The sequence below is a fragment of the Boleophthalmus pectinirostris genome, unplaced genomic scaffold, assembly GCF_026225935.1.
Source record: "Boleophthalmus pectinirostris isolate CB_2022bp ecotype Guang Dong unplaced genomic scaffold, ASM2622593v1 HiC_scaffold_14, whole genome shotgun sequence".
In the NCBI taxonomy this organism is placed as follows: domain Eukaryota; kingdom Metazoa; phylum Chordata; class Actinopteri; order Gobiiformes; family Gobiidae; genus Boleophthalmus; species Boleophthalmus pectinirostris.
The window spans coordinates 26,556,827-26,574,276 of NW_026571047.1; the positions used below are offsets into that span (position 1 = coordinate 26,556,827).

General features: G+C 39.3%; 1 protein-coding gene across 1 annotated transcript in view; it reads right to left on the reverse strand.

The window, feature by feature from the left end:
• The window catches only part of dock1 (dedicator of cytokinesis 1), a 708,121-nt gene that overhangs the window by 210,468 nt on the left and 480,203 nt on the right, over positions 1 to 17,450 (reverse strand). The window contains exon 29 of the mRNA XM_055150424.1: positions 16,453 to 16,547. Within this exon, the coding sequence (XP_055006399.1) occupies positions 16,453 to 16,547 (95 nt within the window). The remainder of the gene's footprint in view (positions 1 to 16,452; positions 16,548 to 17,450) is intronic.

Consider the following 17,450-nt stretch of genomic DNA (forward strand, 5'->3'; position numbering starts at 1 on the left):
ATCAGAAAACTGCATAATATGAGCCATTATAAAAGCCACAAAGAAGTATATTACCTAACCTTTATAACATCAAACAAGTTATGACAGCTTAGAAAAGCAGCAGTCTGAAGTACACAGCAACCAGGAGCTCTTAAACACCACCTCCACTCATCAAAACAAATCAAATGAGAACGGCAATCACAACGAAGGACCAACAGAGGAGGAAAGCAGGCAGGTGCCCAGGCAGGTGCACGTCAGAAATACTATACTACACAGTGCACAATTATATGCCATAAATCATGTTGAGAGTTGAGTATTATATTGTTCTGACAGAAGATGAAAAGAGCACAGATGAGACTGAACAAAGGCAAAGTGAGGGAAGGGAAAGGGGAGAAGCCATGTCTTTACTGTGAACACAATTTAACCACAGAAAAAGGGTCACGGTTCATGTTTTGTAGTCGTTTTTGCTTATTTTGGTGTATCTTTTTGCTTTAATCTAGTGTGCCCTTGGTGTTTTATTTTAGACATTTTAACTGTTTCGCTAGTCTCTTGTCATGGCAGTTTAGGCTACGTTTATATGATGACGGTCTGAACAGAAGACGCAAAAGCGGCGTCGCGTCTCCACTTTTTATTCCACGTTTAGACAAGAGTTTTTTGGGAGGAAATCTGCGTGCATACGGTGAAGCAAAGTGTGTGGAATTCGACTGAGTATGCATGCCAGGTTTTTGTGTACTGTATGTGTGTGACGTAAACGTGTACGCGGCGTGAGCAGATCTGACCAGAGTTTTGCGTCTTGGGCAGTGTAGACGGAAACACTATGGCGGAGTGTATTCAACTTTTCCACTCTGGAGGGTTGTTTCAGATTTCAGAAAACGCCGTCACCATCTAAACGAAATTCACTTCCAATAAAATATTTTGTTGTTTTTACCCGCAAGTGTTCTCATGTAAACAGGCCCTTAGTTTCAATTTTTTTTTATTTTTGGATCTTTCTTTTGTTTGTTAATAAAGAACTTCAACTGCAGTCCTGCATTTTGGGTCCCTCTGTTTCTACATAACAAAAAGTTTGGTGATCTGTGGTTTATGGATTTAAAAACTGCGCCGGAGAAGTCTAAATCTTTACCTGTGATGCAACAATACAGGCAAAATGTAAACTGAGCATTCTCGAGTGCTCAAAGAAGATGACTAATGAAACACTTGTGAATTAAACAAAACACACAGGTATGTTTTTGATTATGGGACATTATTATAACATTACACAATGCTGCTCTACAAAGACAAAAGATCTTAACTCCCCTGAGTGTGAAACTGAGAAAAATGACTTCAAAGTTTCTGTTTTGTCCAGTAAAAGTTGAGTATATAAGTATAAAGTATAAAGCTGAGGCTCCCAAATTTTGACAACTAGTTGCTATAATGAAGAAATATTTATATGCGAAAAATACTGAGCTCAAAATGGACCCTTAACTCTTATTTGTCAGTTTCTGTGCTCTGCCTTTGTATCATGAGACAAAAATAAGAAGTCCAAAGTGCAAAGGCAAAACGCAGAAACTGACATTATCCATTAGAAGAACACCTCACCAAGGTCGAATCATTGTGATGTTTGTTTGAAATGACACAGAAGACCTTTGCATTAGACAAGTGACTTTGCAGTATAGTGTGTACAGTATGAATAAATACACAAAATATGTTCACATTGAAAGTAATTGAAGTATAATTAAATACAAAAGTAGATTTATTGAATGATTTGAGATCCTATGCCAAGGCCACAACAAAAAGAAGAAAGGTTGGATTTTGAAATAAAATATATTTATGACTTAAATCATAAACAGAACATACACAGTTTCTGCCTTTTGCCTTTGCACGACTCCTTATTTTTGGCTCATGATACAAAAGCAGAGCTCAGGAACTGACAAATAAGAGTCAAAGGGCAACGTTTAGCTCAATATTTTTCACAATATTTATTCACATGATAAAGGAGGTCTCAAATACAAACAAAATAACGTGAACTTTTGGTCAGACATGATGTTACGACGTTCTGTCTTCGAAGGGCAGTATGGATAAAGCTCAAAACAGTGAATTTTGTATCATATGTGTCCTACAAGTTTTTCCATTGTGTACATTTACTGTTTGATTGACTTATCTGCCTTTACTTTTATCTCGACTCCCTGTCAGGCGGGTCCTCAGGCAGGTCTCCAGGCAATAAAATCCATGAAGCAGTTAAGTGGACAACTGCTGGAAATTGCTGTTGCCAAACTGGACTCCAACAGGGAAGAAGACTTTTCAACAAATAACCCCCAAAAAAGCCACTGTAACAATATCGGCTTACAGTGCATGTGGGAGGTGGAGCAACTTTTCCCCCCCCAAAGAAAAATGAAATAAAACACAACAAAACTGAGGTCTATAGGGACATTTCTTAGGTCAAAAAAGTTGCAGAGCTTCGGTTCTGTAACATTGCTTGGATGTAACTTATTCATACTTTGTGGTGTCATCACGCTGGGGGTTTCTGCCTGTATGTTTAAGACGGAATATTTAGAAGTTACCACGATGAGACAATGCACACGTAAGCAAAGCAATGCCAAAAAGGTTTTAAAATAGTTTAAAATCTCAATAAAAAACACAAAATAATAGTGTTCATGGTCCTGTTTGACTGAGGAGTTTGATTTTCAACAAAACGGTGGGTGTGTTTCAGCACAGAAATGATCTCACTTGTCGTAGTTCCATCCAAGTGATCTCTTTCCGGTCAGATTGTGTTAACTCTTTCCCCCATGAAGACGACATTTGACGACCCCCCCGTATCCTTAATGACGTGTTTTGACACCTCCGCTGTATCACTAAAGACGTGATTTGATGACCATTAGAAACTGCTTGGTTTTTCACATGTAAACAGAGGCTGCGATAGGTGGGGGCCACTCCAACCCATACTAGGCCAGTGCTTCTCAATTATTTTCTGTCATGCCCCCCTAGGAAGAATAAAACATCTCGCCCCCGCCCCCCCGCGTGACTATAAATAGTATCATTTGTCTATAAAATTGTTATAAGTACACCTCTGCGTAACACTGCCACCTTATATGACGCCAACAACGCTCGCTGGTTTACTGAAGTAGCAGTCACAAAGCGGGATGATTGTCGGCAATATTCGGCACGTTTTCGCTGAAAAAACTCAAGCGGCTTATCAGAGTGATCGGGGTGTAATGTATTTAAGTGACGCCTTAATTTATTGGGCTTCATGCTGTCCGCTGCCAACATTTTTAGACGCAGTAAGCACACGGGTCTTTCCTCGTCTCCCACCGTAGTCACAGTGAAGCCAAGCGCTACATACGCTTCGTCATATTTCCTCGTCTTAGCTTTCGGGAGATTTTCGTTTGTCTCTTTTATCTCCGTCTCTCTCCGCCTGTCTTCTCATCCCTGTTAAATATGTTTTCATGGTGTCACTTGAGGGTCAGGATATGTTTTCGCCGATTTTTTCCGAAGTTAATGAGTTGAATAAGTTAAATGGAAAAAACGAAATAGGTCCACACAGGTGTACAACAGGTAAAAACAGGTGTACACTTGGCTATACTGTATCTGGTGACATGAAATCTGTTTAAATACTTTGACAAATATATTTTTTTACATTTTTTTTTATGAATATAGTACTCAGAACATGTGTATATCAGATGCTGAATATAGTTTTTTGTTTTTGAATTTGCACCTGACCAGGTAAACTCTCATATTCAGTGAGCTGTTGAATACCTGTAAATGAGTTGAATCATATTTAAACATCCATAAATGAATTGTTCAGAGTCTAAGGTTTCCAGAGATACCAAATATGTCTGTGTTTCAATTAAGTTCATGAGTGTGACAATCATTTATAATCATTTGTGGAAGTCCGTTTTCTTTTATGCAATTATGCTCTAAGGGTAGAACTAGGAATATATGTAAGGGTTGTTCCTAATAGGGAGAAGAGTTAAAATAAAGCTCAGATTAAGCCTAAATTGAGTAACCGAGCTTCTAACAGAGCAGTGCTTTCAGTTGGCATCACACACCCAGGGAATGTTGAAGTATCAATCGACCATTTAAACCTCGCAACATCCTGGAAACTCTGATTAATCACGGAATATCACAAAATATGAAAATCCAAAATGGTTTTAGCGCATGAAAACCACTGAAAATCAATGAAGTGAAATCAGAGCACAGTTTAAAGACTCTTTCAAATGCTGAATCTGAACAAATACAGAAATGTGGCTCGTGCAAAAGTTTTTATTTTTGTAAACAGATATATTATTATGCTCAGTTGGTGCTTTTCAAATCCCATTTTCCCTACTGATTATGCTGTACTTTGGCATGAAATATCCAAAAGGTAAATCAGCAAACTTATAATCAAAATGGAACCTGATCATTTCTACAATATTATCGACTAAACCCAAGCACATTCTGTATTTCAACACAAATCTGCAGCTGAACAACATTCATATTAGCTGCCCCCATCTGTATTAAATAATATTGGACAATACAATACTGTGATGTGACCTGAAACCCAGGAATTGATTACACTGTACTTTGCCATAAAATATCCAAAAGGTGAATTCCCAAATATGGAACCCGATCATTTCTATTATTGACTAAACCCAAACCTATTCTGTTTTAATATAACACAAATCTGACTGCAGATTTTTGTTGTAATATACACTATCATGAAATATCCAGGTATCATGAAACGATATCGTCACGGTGTGAACCTCACGGTACGATATTTATTGCGATATGGTGGGAAAGATCACAATATGGTAGGGAGGCTCAAGATTAGAGATTTAATGATATCCAAATCTCTCTGTACGATAGTTTCACGATATACATCTCACGGTACGATATTTATTGTGATATTTTGTGGCTTACAAAACTGTTAATATGCCACTTTTTCCTCTTAAAATGCCTTGACAAAACTTAATCCAAAGAACTAAGACTTAAAAGTGCTTAGAACTGTTATTTCTTCCTGTAGTCTACACTAAATGGAGCAAAGGATCATGGTCTATGTAGTTCCCTCTGTCTAACTCTTAATTTAATCAAAGCCGCTTGCGATTTAATATTCTGGGATGGTCCACGATATTATTGTGAAAACTTTGACGATACGATATCAAGATATTTCTGTTATTGTTACATCCCTTGTAGTGCGGTCTTGGATCTAGTCAGTAATAGAAATGATCAGGTTCCATATTTGGGAATTTACCTTTCCAATATTTCATGGTAAAGTACAATCAACAGGCATGACATCAACACATCACACGTCTAGAGTCTGAAAACCAACAACATAGATATATTGCATAATTGGAGGTTTTCAGATGCTAGAATGTGATGATGACATATTCCCAAGAGCTATTTTTCCTATTGATTACAGTGTAGTTTTGCCATAAAATATCCAAAAGGTAAATTCCCAAATATGGAACCTGATCATTTCTAATATTGACTCAACCCAAGTCCATTCTGTTTTAATATAACACAAATCTGCAGTTGAACAACATTCGTTTCAGCTGTCCATTGTTGGGTTTCAGACGGCATCACAGAATTTTACAGGCCAATATTATTTAATACAGATGGAAGACAGCTAAATCAATATCGTTCAACTGCAGATTTTTGTTGTAATATACAGTAGCATGGACTTGGGTCTGGTCCATAATAGAAATGATCACATCACACAGCTAGAATCTGAAAACCAACAACTGATTACACTGCAGTTTTGCAATAAAATATCTAAAAGGTAAATTCCCAAATATGGAACTTGATCATTTCTGAAAGCATGACTGAATTATTGTTCTCTATGTACGATAAAAGTCACAGTCAGCCCTCTGAGTGGACTTATTTATGTTCAACTTAGGCGACATTCAGACTGTTCAATTAATGCTCGATTCTTTTGTGAGACTGTTCACATTTCCCATTAAATGCGACTTGTAAGTGATCTCCAGTGTGAACTTTAAACTCCCCAAAAGTGTCCCGCATGCGCATTGGAGGACACAACGATGTCACACACAGCGAGCGTGCTCAGTGTTTACTGAAATAGCACTAAACACTGGCCTTGTCTCCAAAATATGGTCCACTTCTTCGTAAAATGGACAGGTTACACGTCCACAGCCGATTCGTTTGTTTGAGTCTTTGGCCTCCTTGTATTTGGCTCGTAGGCTCTTTATTTTTTGTTGACACTGGAGCCAGGACCGCCTGTAGCTGCGCTCGGACATTTCTTTGGCAATCATTTTGAAAAACCGCCCAGTTCTGATAACACCCCTCCAATCTGGCATGAAAACAGCGATCTCCCCAAATATTAATTCACTCGATAGCCTCATTTTCCTTCCATTGACAAGACGCTGAGCCTGACCTGTAGGTGGGATGAACGCGACCTGGCCGGTTCAGTCTGAAGTCGCATGTCAAAAGATCGGATATGTATCGGTTTTAGGAGCACATATCCAAGTGGCCTGGGTCTTGTGGGTTTTTTCGGAAGGTTCAATGCGTGTCCTAAAAAGAAGCACAGGAGATGGAGAATCCGAGAGAACAGGCCACTTTATTTCAGCATTTCCATTGAGAGAGATTCAAGTTGATTACCAAGTACAACTGCCACCCCGGAACGACGTCTCTGACCAACTCAAAATCAGGGGTAGCTTTATACTACATCTTGACAAAACATTAACTTGTTGATTTAGCATATACAGCAAGAAAATGAACAATACTGCTGACCCAGTGCACCTTATCATGGGTGGGAACATGCCACGGGGTCCACATATGTCAGTTTTTCTGCTTCGTGGCATCTCAAAGTCCAGAAAAAACATGTTCTTTAAGGCACTCCAGTACAGAAAAAACATGTTATATAGACCTATAGATAGTCATACGTGTTTTCCACCCTGTTGTCATTCCAAAGTCCATAATATTAGGTGAATTAGCATGACCAACACATAATATTTCCCACAGTCTCATTTGAAAAAGTCGGATCTGTGTCGTTCAGACTGTCATTAAAAGATCAGACAGAAGTCACACGGGGTAGAAAAAATCAGATTTGGGTCACTTCAGGCTGCAGTCTGAACGTAGCGTAAAACAGACGTAATTGATCCTTGCACTCTCTAGTTCCTCCAGAGTCTGATGAGGACCCTCAAGTCTCTCTTAAAATATATCTGCTCTACTTAGAACTCCTGTATTCCTATAGGCACGCCCATTTGTACTCTCATATATCCGTATCGTCTCTTGTGAAACTTCGCATGTGAAGTGAAGCATCTTGATGAGTAAACTTCTAATCAAGCATCTATTCACCTGGGTCTTGTCATGTAATTTCTTAACAATTATCTATTTAACACTAACATCCATCTCCTGATACCAATTTCTATTAATCAACTAAACCCAAGACCGTTCTGAACATTCATTTTAGAGATTAGAGATTTTGAGATTTGAAAAAGTATTGCCAGGAAATTCAAATGATATTTTTTTTTTGTTATGAAGACTTAAAACCATTTGAATTAGCTGAATCAGTTCTCCATTGAGATTCCATGGCATAATTTTGAACATTCTGATGACAAAGTTTTTCAGAAGGTCCACAGCTCAAGTCTGATATCCTTGGTTGCTCCTTTCAAGTGTTGCCATGGTGAATTTGCCGCCTCTTCTCAACGCTATACTGTGCATTGTCATTGTCATCATTCACAGTATCATGTCGTGGTCTTCTTAAGCGCACTTAAACAGCTCTAGTCCAGATATATTGTATAAACAGCTCTTGAGGTCAAAATAAACCCGCTGTTTACTGTCTGCATTTAGTTCAAAATCATTTTATTTAATCAGGAAGTGCACAATAAGTATATTAATTGTTGTTAACATTTCTGTGACTGCAAAACTCTGCTTTCAAAAACACTTAGAAACCCATCACTGTGAATAATTCGGATGCTTTTAATGCATAAGGTAAGTGAGGAATAATTTTGGACCATTGCAAACTGGTTCAAATGATCTATGATTAGTAGTAAGATAGTAAAAATCAGGTACAGTGCTTTTAAAAGTCCTAAATTAAATGCAATATGGATTCCTGTGAGATTTATGCCATGTTAGAATGTTGTTACCTCACCAGAAACACACCTGGTAGGGCTGAACGATCTATCGTTTTGGACCGAAAATCGCGATCTCAGACAACACGTTTTGTGGAGCGTCAAAGCCACATTTTTGGAGCGCTTCTAACTGACCCAGGTTTTGTCTCGTTAACTATTTCACACGTGTATGCATCATCAAAATCCCTCCGTCACAGAAAGAACGCACATATTCCACCGAGTCGTGTCCGTTAGTCCGACAGAAGCTAAACCGGATCAGCCCACAAGGAGCCAGCTGTTTTTTTCAGCAATTATACTTTATGCAAATGATCCATGTGGTTTTAAGTTTTGTTTCTGTAAAACGTACACAAATGTGTGCAAAGCTGCATTAAACACATTAGAATCTCAAATGGGCTGATGTGGCTCTACAGTGGTTTTGGTTTAGATGTTGTAGAGTTTATTTATGCAGATTAGTAGTAGTAACAATAATGATGATAATTTTAATATATAAAAACATTAATGATTAATCAAAGACCTGGTTTAGACCTGATGTAGTCCTGGTTTAGACCTGGTGTAGTCCTGGTTTAGACCTGGTTTAGTCGTGGTTCAGTCCTTGTTTAGTTCTGGTTTAGTCCTGTTTTAGTCCTGCTTCAGTCCTGGGATCAGTTCTAGTTCAGTCCTGGTTCAGTCCTGATTTAGTCCTGGTTCAGTCCATATGTGGTGCAAAAGTCCAGCATCTTGAGCAGTTTCTTCTGCTCAATAAACAATGCCTGTAAAGTGACGGATTTTTGACCGTCGAGACACGCTGGGCACCCACACCCTCTGGTATGATTTAACTTTCAGTGATGTTTGCAAATGTTCAAGTGCATGGAAACTTGATTTGAAAAAAAAAAAAAATCGTGAATGAAATCGAAATCTGCCAGGAATAATATATCTGCCAGGAAAAACGCAATTCAATTTTTTCTTAAAATCGTTCAGCCCTGATCCCAAGGCTGCGTGTTAAAGGTTGTATAGAGGATTTTCCAAGGAACGAGAAATCCAGCGACTGTTTGTCCTTTTTCAAATGTTGCGCATGCGTGAAACCACCCCCCCTCCCCTACAGCTCCTACGTAGAAACGCCTCCTCCCGCCTCCTCTTTACGCCAGAAACAGGTTTGTTTACAGCCGGTGCTGCACATGACTTGTAAACAACTAACTACAGTGTTGGTTAGGCAAGACGGAGAAGTGAGGAGCGGGGGGAGGGGGTGTGCGGACATTTCGTTCGCGGACGAGAAGTGAGGAGCAGGGAGAAGAGCGGAGCAGGGAGCAGGGAGAGGGAGAGGGAGAGGAGAGAGGAGAGAGGAGAGGGGAGAGGAGAGGGGAGCGGTGCGCGGAGATTCCGTGCCTGGAGAAGTGAGGAGCAGGGGGAAGAGCGGATCGGGCAGCGGGGAGAGGAGCAGGAAAGGGGTGCAGAGAAGGTTGTGCGGAGATTCGTGCGAATGAACTAGCTACAACACGCAGCAGCAAGCGGACTCTTTCTTTGCCTTGAAAATTACGTTTTCAGACATAGGATATCGCTTTCGTGTCCTGAAAAACGTTTGTCTAGCTCTTGGAAATAAGGTACGTTTTCATAATAAGCAGAAGTTTCCTGTCCAGGAGTAATTTGGGACCAGTGCGTCAGTCTTTAGACCCTGCGTCTGCTTCAGTCGCGCCATCGCTGGAATGAATCTTCAAGAATCACCTTAGTTTGGCTTCCCTGCTTTTCCCCTTGTCTTCTTCTTTCAGCGACCTCAAAAACGGACTTTCTTTTGCGGCGAACTGCTCCTGGATTCTTGTCGCCATCGCAACAAACTTTGTGCGAACTGCGAGGAAGATATAGGTCAAAAAAAGCCGCTAAGAACTGTTGCGTTGGTGGAGTAAACAGCGTCTGTGCGTCTTGCGTCTGTGGACTGCGTGACAGTCGTACGTAAACCACATACGGCGGCGCGCAGGCAGTCAGTTACGCTAGAAACGTAGGGAGATTGATTGACAGCCTGTCAGCTCACAGATAACGAGGCAGTGTCGTTATCTATTGGCAAATGTTTAGCCCCACCACGTCCAGAGTTGATGAATTTTTATTCTCTTTTTTTTGGTCATCATAATTACAAGGCTACTGCACCTCTATAATCTATCATTGACAACAATTGACAACTTAAAACAAAAAAAATCCTCCATACAACCTTTAAACAAGTCTGAATAAAACAAAACACAACTCCAGGTCTGTTTGTGATGAGGAAACATTATAACAGATCGGAAAATGTCGTAATACGGGCCCTTTAACTAACAGAACAAGCCAATGTGAAACTCTCCATTGTCTGAAGCTTCGACATTGACGCTCTTAAAATAGTTAAAATAATAATTTCTTTTGTCTTTATTCCATTAATGCGACGAACCGAGAAAAAACTCTACAAAACCCTCCACTGGGCTGCATTAACGCGTTAGCCCGGGCCTGTCACTATGGAGGACACTAACCGCTGATCAAACATGCCGGGGTTAGGCTAATGAGAGGAGAAGTGAGCTAACGCCTACAATATTTAAACAGACTGAGACTGGCAGCGCAAAGAGTCGCTAAAACATGAGTCACATTTTGAATTTTAGAAGTTAAACAATGACCCAACTTCCGAAAGGTGAATATAAAGACGACTGCGCTGACGTGAATGCGCAATTAATCTCACAGGCTGTCAACTCAAAATAGGACTAAAAGTGTAAGGAGAAGGAGCAGACGTAGGCGTTCGGATGATGCATTGACTCAAAAATAATCGATATAAACTAATTGCGTTCCTAAAAGCTTATACGAAATGTCCAAGTGCATTTGGCAGCGAAAGAAATTAGAAAGAAAAGTGTGGACTTGCAAGGTGTGGAGAGTCAAAACATTGTAAAGGAGTTGTAAATTAGATCGGAGAGTCATGAAATTCAAATTTTAGTGTCAAAAAATGTTGCTTAAAACTGCAAAATTGGTATACAAAACTATTACATTATCTACTATATTTGCCCTGTATGGTGGTGCAAAAATATCAAAATATCGTTTAATGCGATGATACAGAATCGATATCGTGGGCTGCTGTACCGATGTATCGCCAAGAGTATTTTTTGGTATATTTTGTTGAATTATTTTGATACAGAGCTACAGTTTTGCTGTTTGTTCAGATGAAGGAAACTCATTTATGCGACACATTTGACATTTTCACAGTTTTGATGATTAAAATGTTTGTGTTTCATATGAACTTTACACAAGAAGTGGTTTAACAAAGACTTTTAGTATCACAGCCCTGATTTAGACTTTACTTTTGTTGAACTGTATCAGATCGATTTGAAATATATCAAATCAAAAGTCACTGTATCGAGATTGGTATGTATGGTAAGGTATGTACGTATCGGCAAATTCTTAATGATACTCAGCCTTAATGGTGGTTTAGGGTTAGGTTGTAGCATCAGGCACACTGTTTCACTGTCTTAAAGGTTGTATAGAGGATTTTCCAAGGAACGAGAAATCCAGCAACTGTTTGTCCTTTTTCAAATGTTGCGCATGCGTGAAACCACCCCCCCTCCCCTACAGCTCCTACGTAGAAGGCGGAGAAGTGAGGAGCGGGGGGAGGGGGTGTGCGGACATTTCGTTCGCGGACGAGAAGTGAGGAGCAGGGAGAAGAGCGGAACGGGCAGCGGGGACAGGAGCAGGAAAGGGGTGCAGAGAAGGTTGCGCGGAGATTCAGTGCGAATGAACTAGCTACAACACGCAGCAGCAAGCGGACTCTTTCTTTGCCTTGAAAATTACGTTTTCAGACATAGGATATCGCTTTCGTGTCCTGAAAAACGTTTGACTAGCTCTTGGAAATAAAGTACGTTTTCATAATAAGCAGAAGTGACCTGTCCAGGAGTAATTTGTGGACCAGTGCGTCAGTCTTTAGACCCTGCGTCTGCTTCAGTTGCGCCATCGCTGGAATGAATCACAAGAGTCACCTTAGTTTGGCTTCGCTGCTTTTCCCCTTGTCTTCTTCTTTCAGCGACCTCAAAAACGGACTTTCTTTTGCGACTAACTGCTCCTGGATTCTTGTCGCCATTGCAACAAACTTTGTGCGAACTGCGAGGAAGATATAGGTCAAAAAAAGCCGCTAAGAACTGTTGCGTTGGTGGAGTAAACAGCGTCTGTGCGTCTTGCGTCTGTGGACTGCGTGACAGTCGTACGTAAACCACGTACCGGCGGCGCGCAGGCAAGTCAGTTACGCTAGAAACGTAGGGAGATTGATTGACAGCCTGTCAGCTCACAGATAACGAGGCAGTGTCGTTATCTATTGGCAAATGTTTAGCCCCACCACGTCCAGAGTTGATGAATTTTTATTCTCTTTTTTTTGGTCATCATAATTACAAGGCTACTGCACCTCTATAATCTATCATTGACAACTTGAAACAAAAAAAACAAAAAAAAATCCTCCATACAACCTTTAAGGTCAAATTACCAGCTATGAAAAAAACTAAAAAAGAACTTGTGAATGTCTCTTCAAACTCTTTACCTCCATTTTACACTATACTCTCTGTCACTGGGATACGGCTGGACAAAAAAATTTATTAAATCGATTAATCAAATTTGCAGTTCAAATCGATTTGTTTGGAAGAAAATAGTTTTTTTGTTTTTCTCACTTTCTTGCATTGGTTTCTCACTTTGGTCACACAGAGCAGATTTCAGCACAGGATCACAGCGCTGACGCTTTGGGATGCAGTGACGTCAAATTCAATTTCAGTGTTTGGGGTTTTGTGTGTTTGTTGTGTGCTTGTTTTATCTCATTCATAAAAGATTTCTCCACTGGACTAAACATGATCACTGAATACAGTCTGTTCAGTTTTGACCATTTTCTTTAGTTTACAGCACAGTGAAGAGCAATAAAAAATACATCGAAAATAGAGTTAATTGAGGAAGAAAAATAAAAAATAAATCAACATTTTATTAAGGTTAAATTGCCCAGCGCTGTACTGGAATGTTCAACAGAATGTATATAAATGGAAGACTTACTTACTTACTTACTTACTTACTTACAAGCGAGATGCCACACAGAAGAATGGATACTTTTTTGGCATTTCTGAGCAATAATAGTGAAATTAATGATATGTAAAGTTTTCCTGCAGCTTTCTTCAAGTAAAATTCAAAGCTCTTTTAAAGGGACAGTCTGGAATTTTTGACATTTTTTTGGATATTAGGACCTCATTTCCTAGTGATCCAGAGTGTTGGAGACGTGCGGAGACACTTTTTTAAAATATTTCATCCAGTCCTTGTATTTGCAGAGGTCACTGGTGCTAGACTAGTGCATGTCAAGGGTCATATTTATCCTGCCACTAAAAACAGTCTTACCCACTCCACAAAACACCCGAAGAAAATCTATTATTACGACAGACTGTAGATGTGAATGTCTGTGTCGATAGAATAATGTTTGAAATAAAACTAACCTTGGATCGCCGCATGTTGAGGGACTATTTTTTTCACATATCAGTCCGCCACTGCCGAACTTTCTGTCAGGAAGTACAACTCACTGCTGCTGCTGCTCAGATATAAATCCTTCAGATACGAGGTTGGTTTTGCTTCTAAAATTATTCTATCAACACAGACATTTACATGGACAGTCTGGTGTAATAATAGATTTTCTTTGGGTGTTTTGTGGAGTGGGTAAGACTGTTTTTAGTGGCAGGATAAACTATGGCCATTGACATGCACTAGTCTAGCACCAGCGACCTCTGCAAATACAAGGACTGGATGGAATATTTTAAAAAGTGTCTCCGCACGTCTCCAACACTCTGGCTCATAATTTAAGACTTTAAGACCTTTTTAAAACCATTTATATAAAAACTTAATAGTTATTTCACAGCTTATTTCATAGACCTACCGACAAAGAAAAACTAAATTCTTGAACACGTTTTATATTTAACCAAATAACGTTGGTTGACAAATTAAACTTTTGTGGAGAAATGCAATATGCACAAATTTTAAGACCAAATTATAAAAATTCAAGACTTTTTCAGTTTTTTTTAAGGTATTATTTCCAAATTCAAAAACTTTTTAAGACACCGGGGGAACGCTGTATGCAAATTTGTTTAACGGCATACTATGGGACATTCCAGTTAAAGCAATAACATCTCCATGACGACAAGCAGATAGTGGAGCCTTCAGACTATTACTGCTGGATTACACAACAACACTTCTTATTCTGAAACATAATGATGACTCAAAATCGCTTCTTTTTGTCATACACTGTTCCAAACTCAAAGTATTGTAGTAATTCTCTGTAGTAGAAATCAAACCGCAAATAAAAAAACTACATCACTCTGAATCTCATAACTTCTTCTGACACCAGCTCCAGCACTGCAAATCCAACTCCATTTCTTTTTATACTCCACAAAAAGAAAAAACAAAACAAAAAAAAGAAGATCTGAAGCAGCAGCCATCAGTAAAGCGAGAACCCCGGATCAGTCTGACAGGTACAAACAAAAGACACACTGTGAGTAAGTTTGGAGATTAGCACAGCACGTTTCGCTCTGACATCTATAATTCATTGGACCGTTTTCGCCGGCTGCTCGTCTGAACCGCAGAACTGAACACAGAACTGCCAGGCCCTTGTTTAGATATTTGCATGAAGAGAACACCACTAGAAAAGTCCAGTCACTCCTCGCTACAGTTTCCAAGCAACAACTGGAGTGTTTCAAAGCTGCAATCCTGTTTTATGAATGTGTGGAAAGAGCTGGGCATGTGTTAAAAAATAAATAAAGACGTATTATTGTTGAATTATTGTTCGTTTTAAACATCAGTCACTCAAACACTCCAAATGTCCACACTATTTCCTCCTTAAGGCACTATTTAGGTGTCACGCCGTTTTTAAGGGTGTCCGAAAGTCCAGTTCTTGAAAACGTAAAGCACTCAAAATTTCCCACAATGCACCTTGAAAAGTAGTAAGCATCGGTGGTCACTAGACTGATCAGTATACTGCCCTACAAAGGTTTGGTCATGTCATTTTGTTTGTATTTGAGAGCGTCGTTATTATGTGAATAAATATCGTGAAAAATATTGAGCTCAAAATCGACCTTTGACTCTTATTTGTCAGTTCCTGTACTTTGCCTTTGCATTGCGAGCCAAAAATAAGGAGTTGTGCAAAGGCAAAAGGCGAAAGGCAGTAGCTGTGTATGTTTTTGTTTATGATTTAGATTTAAAACCCAACCTCTCGCCTCCTTCTTTTTGTTGCGGCCTTGGCAAAGAGTCTTAACACATTAAATAAATCTATCTTTGTATTCAGTTATACTATATTATCTTTAATGTGAAAGTATTTGGTGTATTTATTCATACTGTACACACTATACTGCAAAGTCACTTGTCAAACTGTTTAACTGTGTAAGTGTCGCCGCGCAATCCTGATCAGAAATACAAAGGTCTTCTCTATCATTTCAAACAAACACCATGATGACTCGACCTTGATGAGTGTTTTTATAATGGATGTATGTAGCCTGATTCATCAGCCGGTTTCACTTCGTGGAAACCGTCTGACCTCGCAGCATTAGGAATCATTCGCTTGACAGCAGACAGGTACATTTTTTATTTAACCAATCGCTGCTATTTGTATGTAATGCGCCAAATCCCGTAGGAAGAAGGGCAATAACGTCTTTCCTCCTTGATAAATTCACCAAACATTCTCTTTGTTCCGGCTTTAAATCCTCGATCTCGGGAATTGTTGCCAACACAGAATATATGTCTTCATCTACATCCATCTCGACCGCTTTGTTTACTGTTGTGTTGAACCACAAAAGGGACTCAGACAGACGCTTGAGTTTGACGTCATGGCTTCACAGCTCTTCGCTGATTGGCCAGTGCGCGGTCTACAACTTCCGGTCTAGTGTATTCCGATTTCTGACCTAGTCGCTGGGCAGAAATTAAATTGAGAGGAGGCATTGGCGGCTGTACTGATCTTGTCAGTTAGTGCCTTTTGCCTTGCCACGACTCCTTATTTTTGGCTCACGATGCAAAGGCAGAGCACAGGAACTGACAAATAAGGGTCAAAGGTCCATTTTGAGCTCAATATTGTTCACATCCAAATATTTTTTTCATTATAGCAACTAGTTGTCAAATTTTGGGAGCTGTATTATACTTTTGTCTGGACAAAACAGAAACTTTGAAGTCATTTTTCTCAGTTTCACAGTCTGGTGAGTTAAGCTCTTTTGCCTTTGTAGGGCAGAGTAGACCACAAATGCATTATAAGAGTCGGGAAAACAACGGCGTACAGCATCAGGTGTTTAATTGGACACAACACAAACAAGACCGCCCATTCAAGCCAATGAGCCGATCTCAATGGCTCAAAACTTACAAATGGTAGCTTTAACCCCAAAATAACATTGCATCTTTCATTCGTGATAAGTCAGAGTTTAGTAAGTAACTGTCAACAAAAAGCTATAGATCTTGGACTTACTTGTTTTGCATCATGTTCATTATAATCCAGTCCGAGGGGTAGACATTTTCTCCAATCAGATTCTTAAACATGATGAAGGTTTCCATTAAAAAGTCCTGCAAAAGAGAAGGGAAAAAAAATCTGAGCGTTTTTAGTTCAAAGATGAGAGGAATCTAAAGTGAAATGTGTGTGAGTTTTTGGCTCTGTGGCAGAAACAGCCCAAGGTGACACACGCATTGAATGTAAAACTGAGATGATTTCTGTCAAATATTTCAACTGTGGGTAAAGCAAAGAGTCTATTCAAAGCAAAGAAATAAATAAAATTCTCTCTTTTTTTTTTTAGAAATTGTACAAGACATTTGGTTTAAATTCAGGGTTTCAAACGAGAGATCCAAACATTTAAAACTCAATAATAATCTTGGGTCTTTTTAAAGGAGCACTGTGCAGCTTTTCTGGTGGAGGGTCTGCTACCTGCTTGTCTCCATGGAGATGTTATTGCTTTGCCTGAAATGTTCCATGGTATGACATTAAACATATACATTTAGCATTTATTTATTAATTACAGGCGTTTCTATTGCTCAAAAATACAATGATTCCCTCTGTGAATATGGGCGACTCTCCACAGATCTGAACTGTAACGTAACGTTATTTAACTTTTTTCTTTACTACATAATTCCATATTTCTTGGAGCCTGTTTAAACGAGAACTTGCGGGTAAAAACGACAAAATATTTTATCGGAAGTGCGTTTTGTTTATACCAGACATGTCCAAACTATGGCTCGGGGGCCAAATGCGGCCCTCAGAAAAAAAATTTCTTGGCCCTCAGACTTCCAGGTAAATTGGCCCAAATTAGCTTGCATCAATTAAAAAATAATTTTTAATCCAAGTTTTTTGAAAATCTACCTTCATAAAGCAAATATTGAATATTTAGTGTGTGATTTTGAGGATCTTAGCATGAATAAAGACTGATGGTTCATTCTACCGTGTTAAACATGCACATATTTCAATTCTTCACTGTA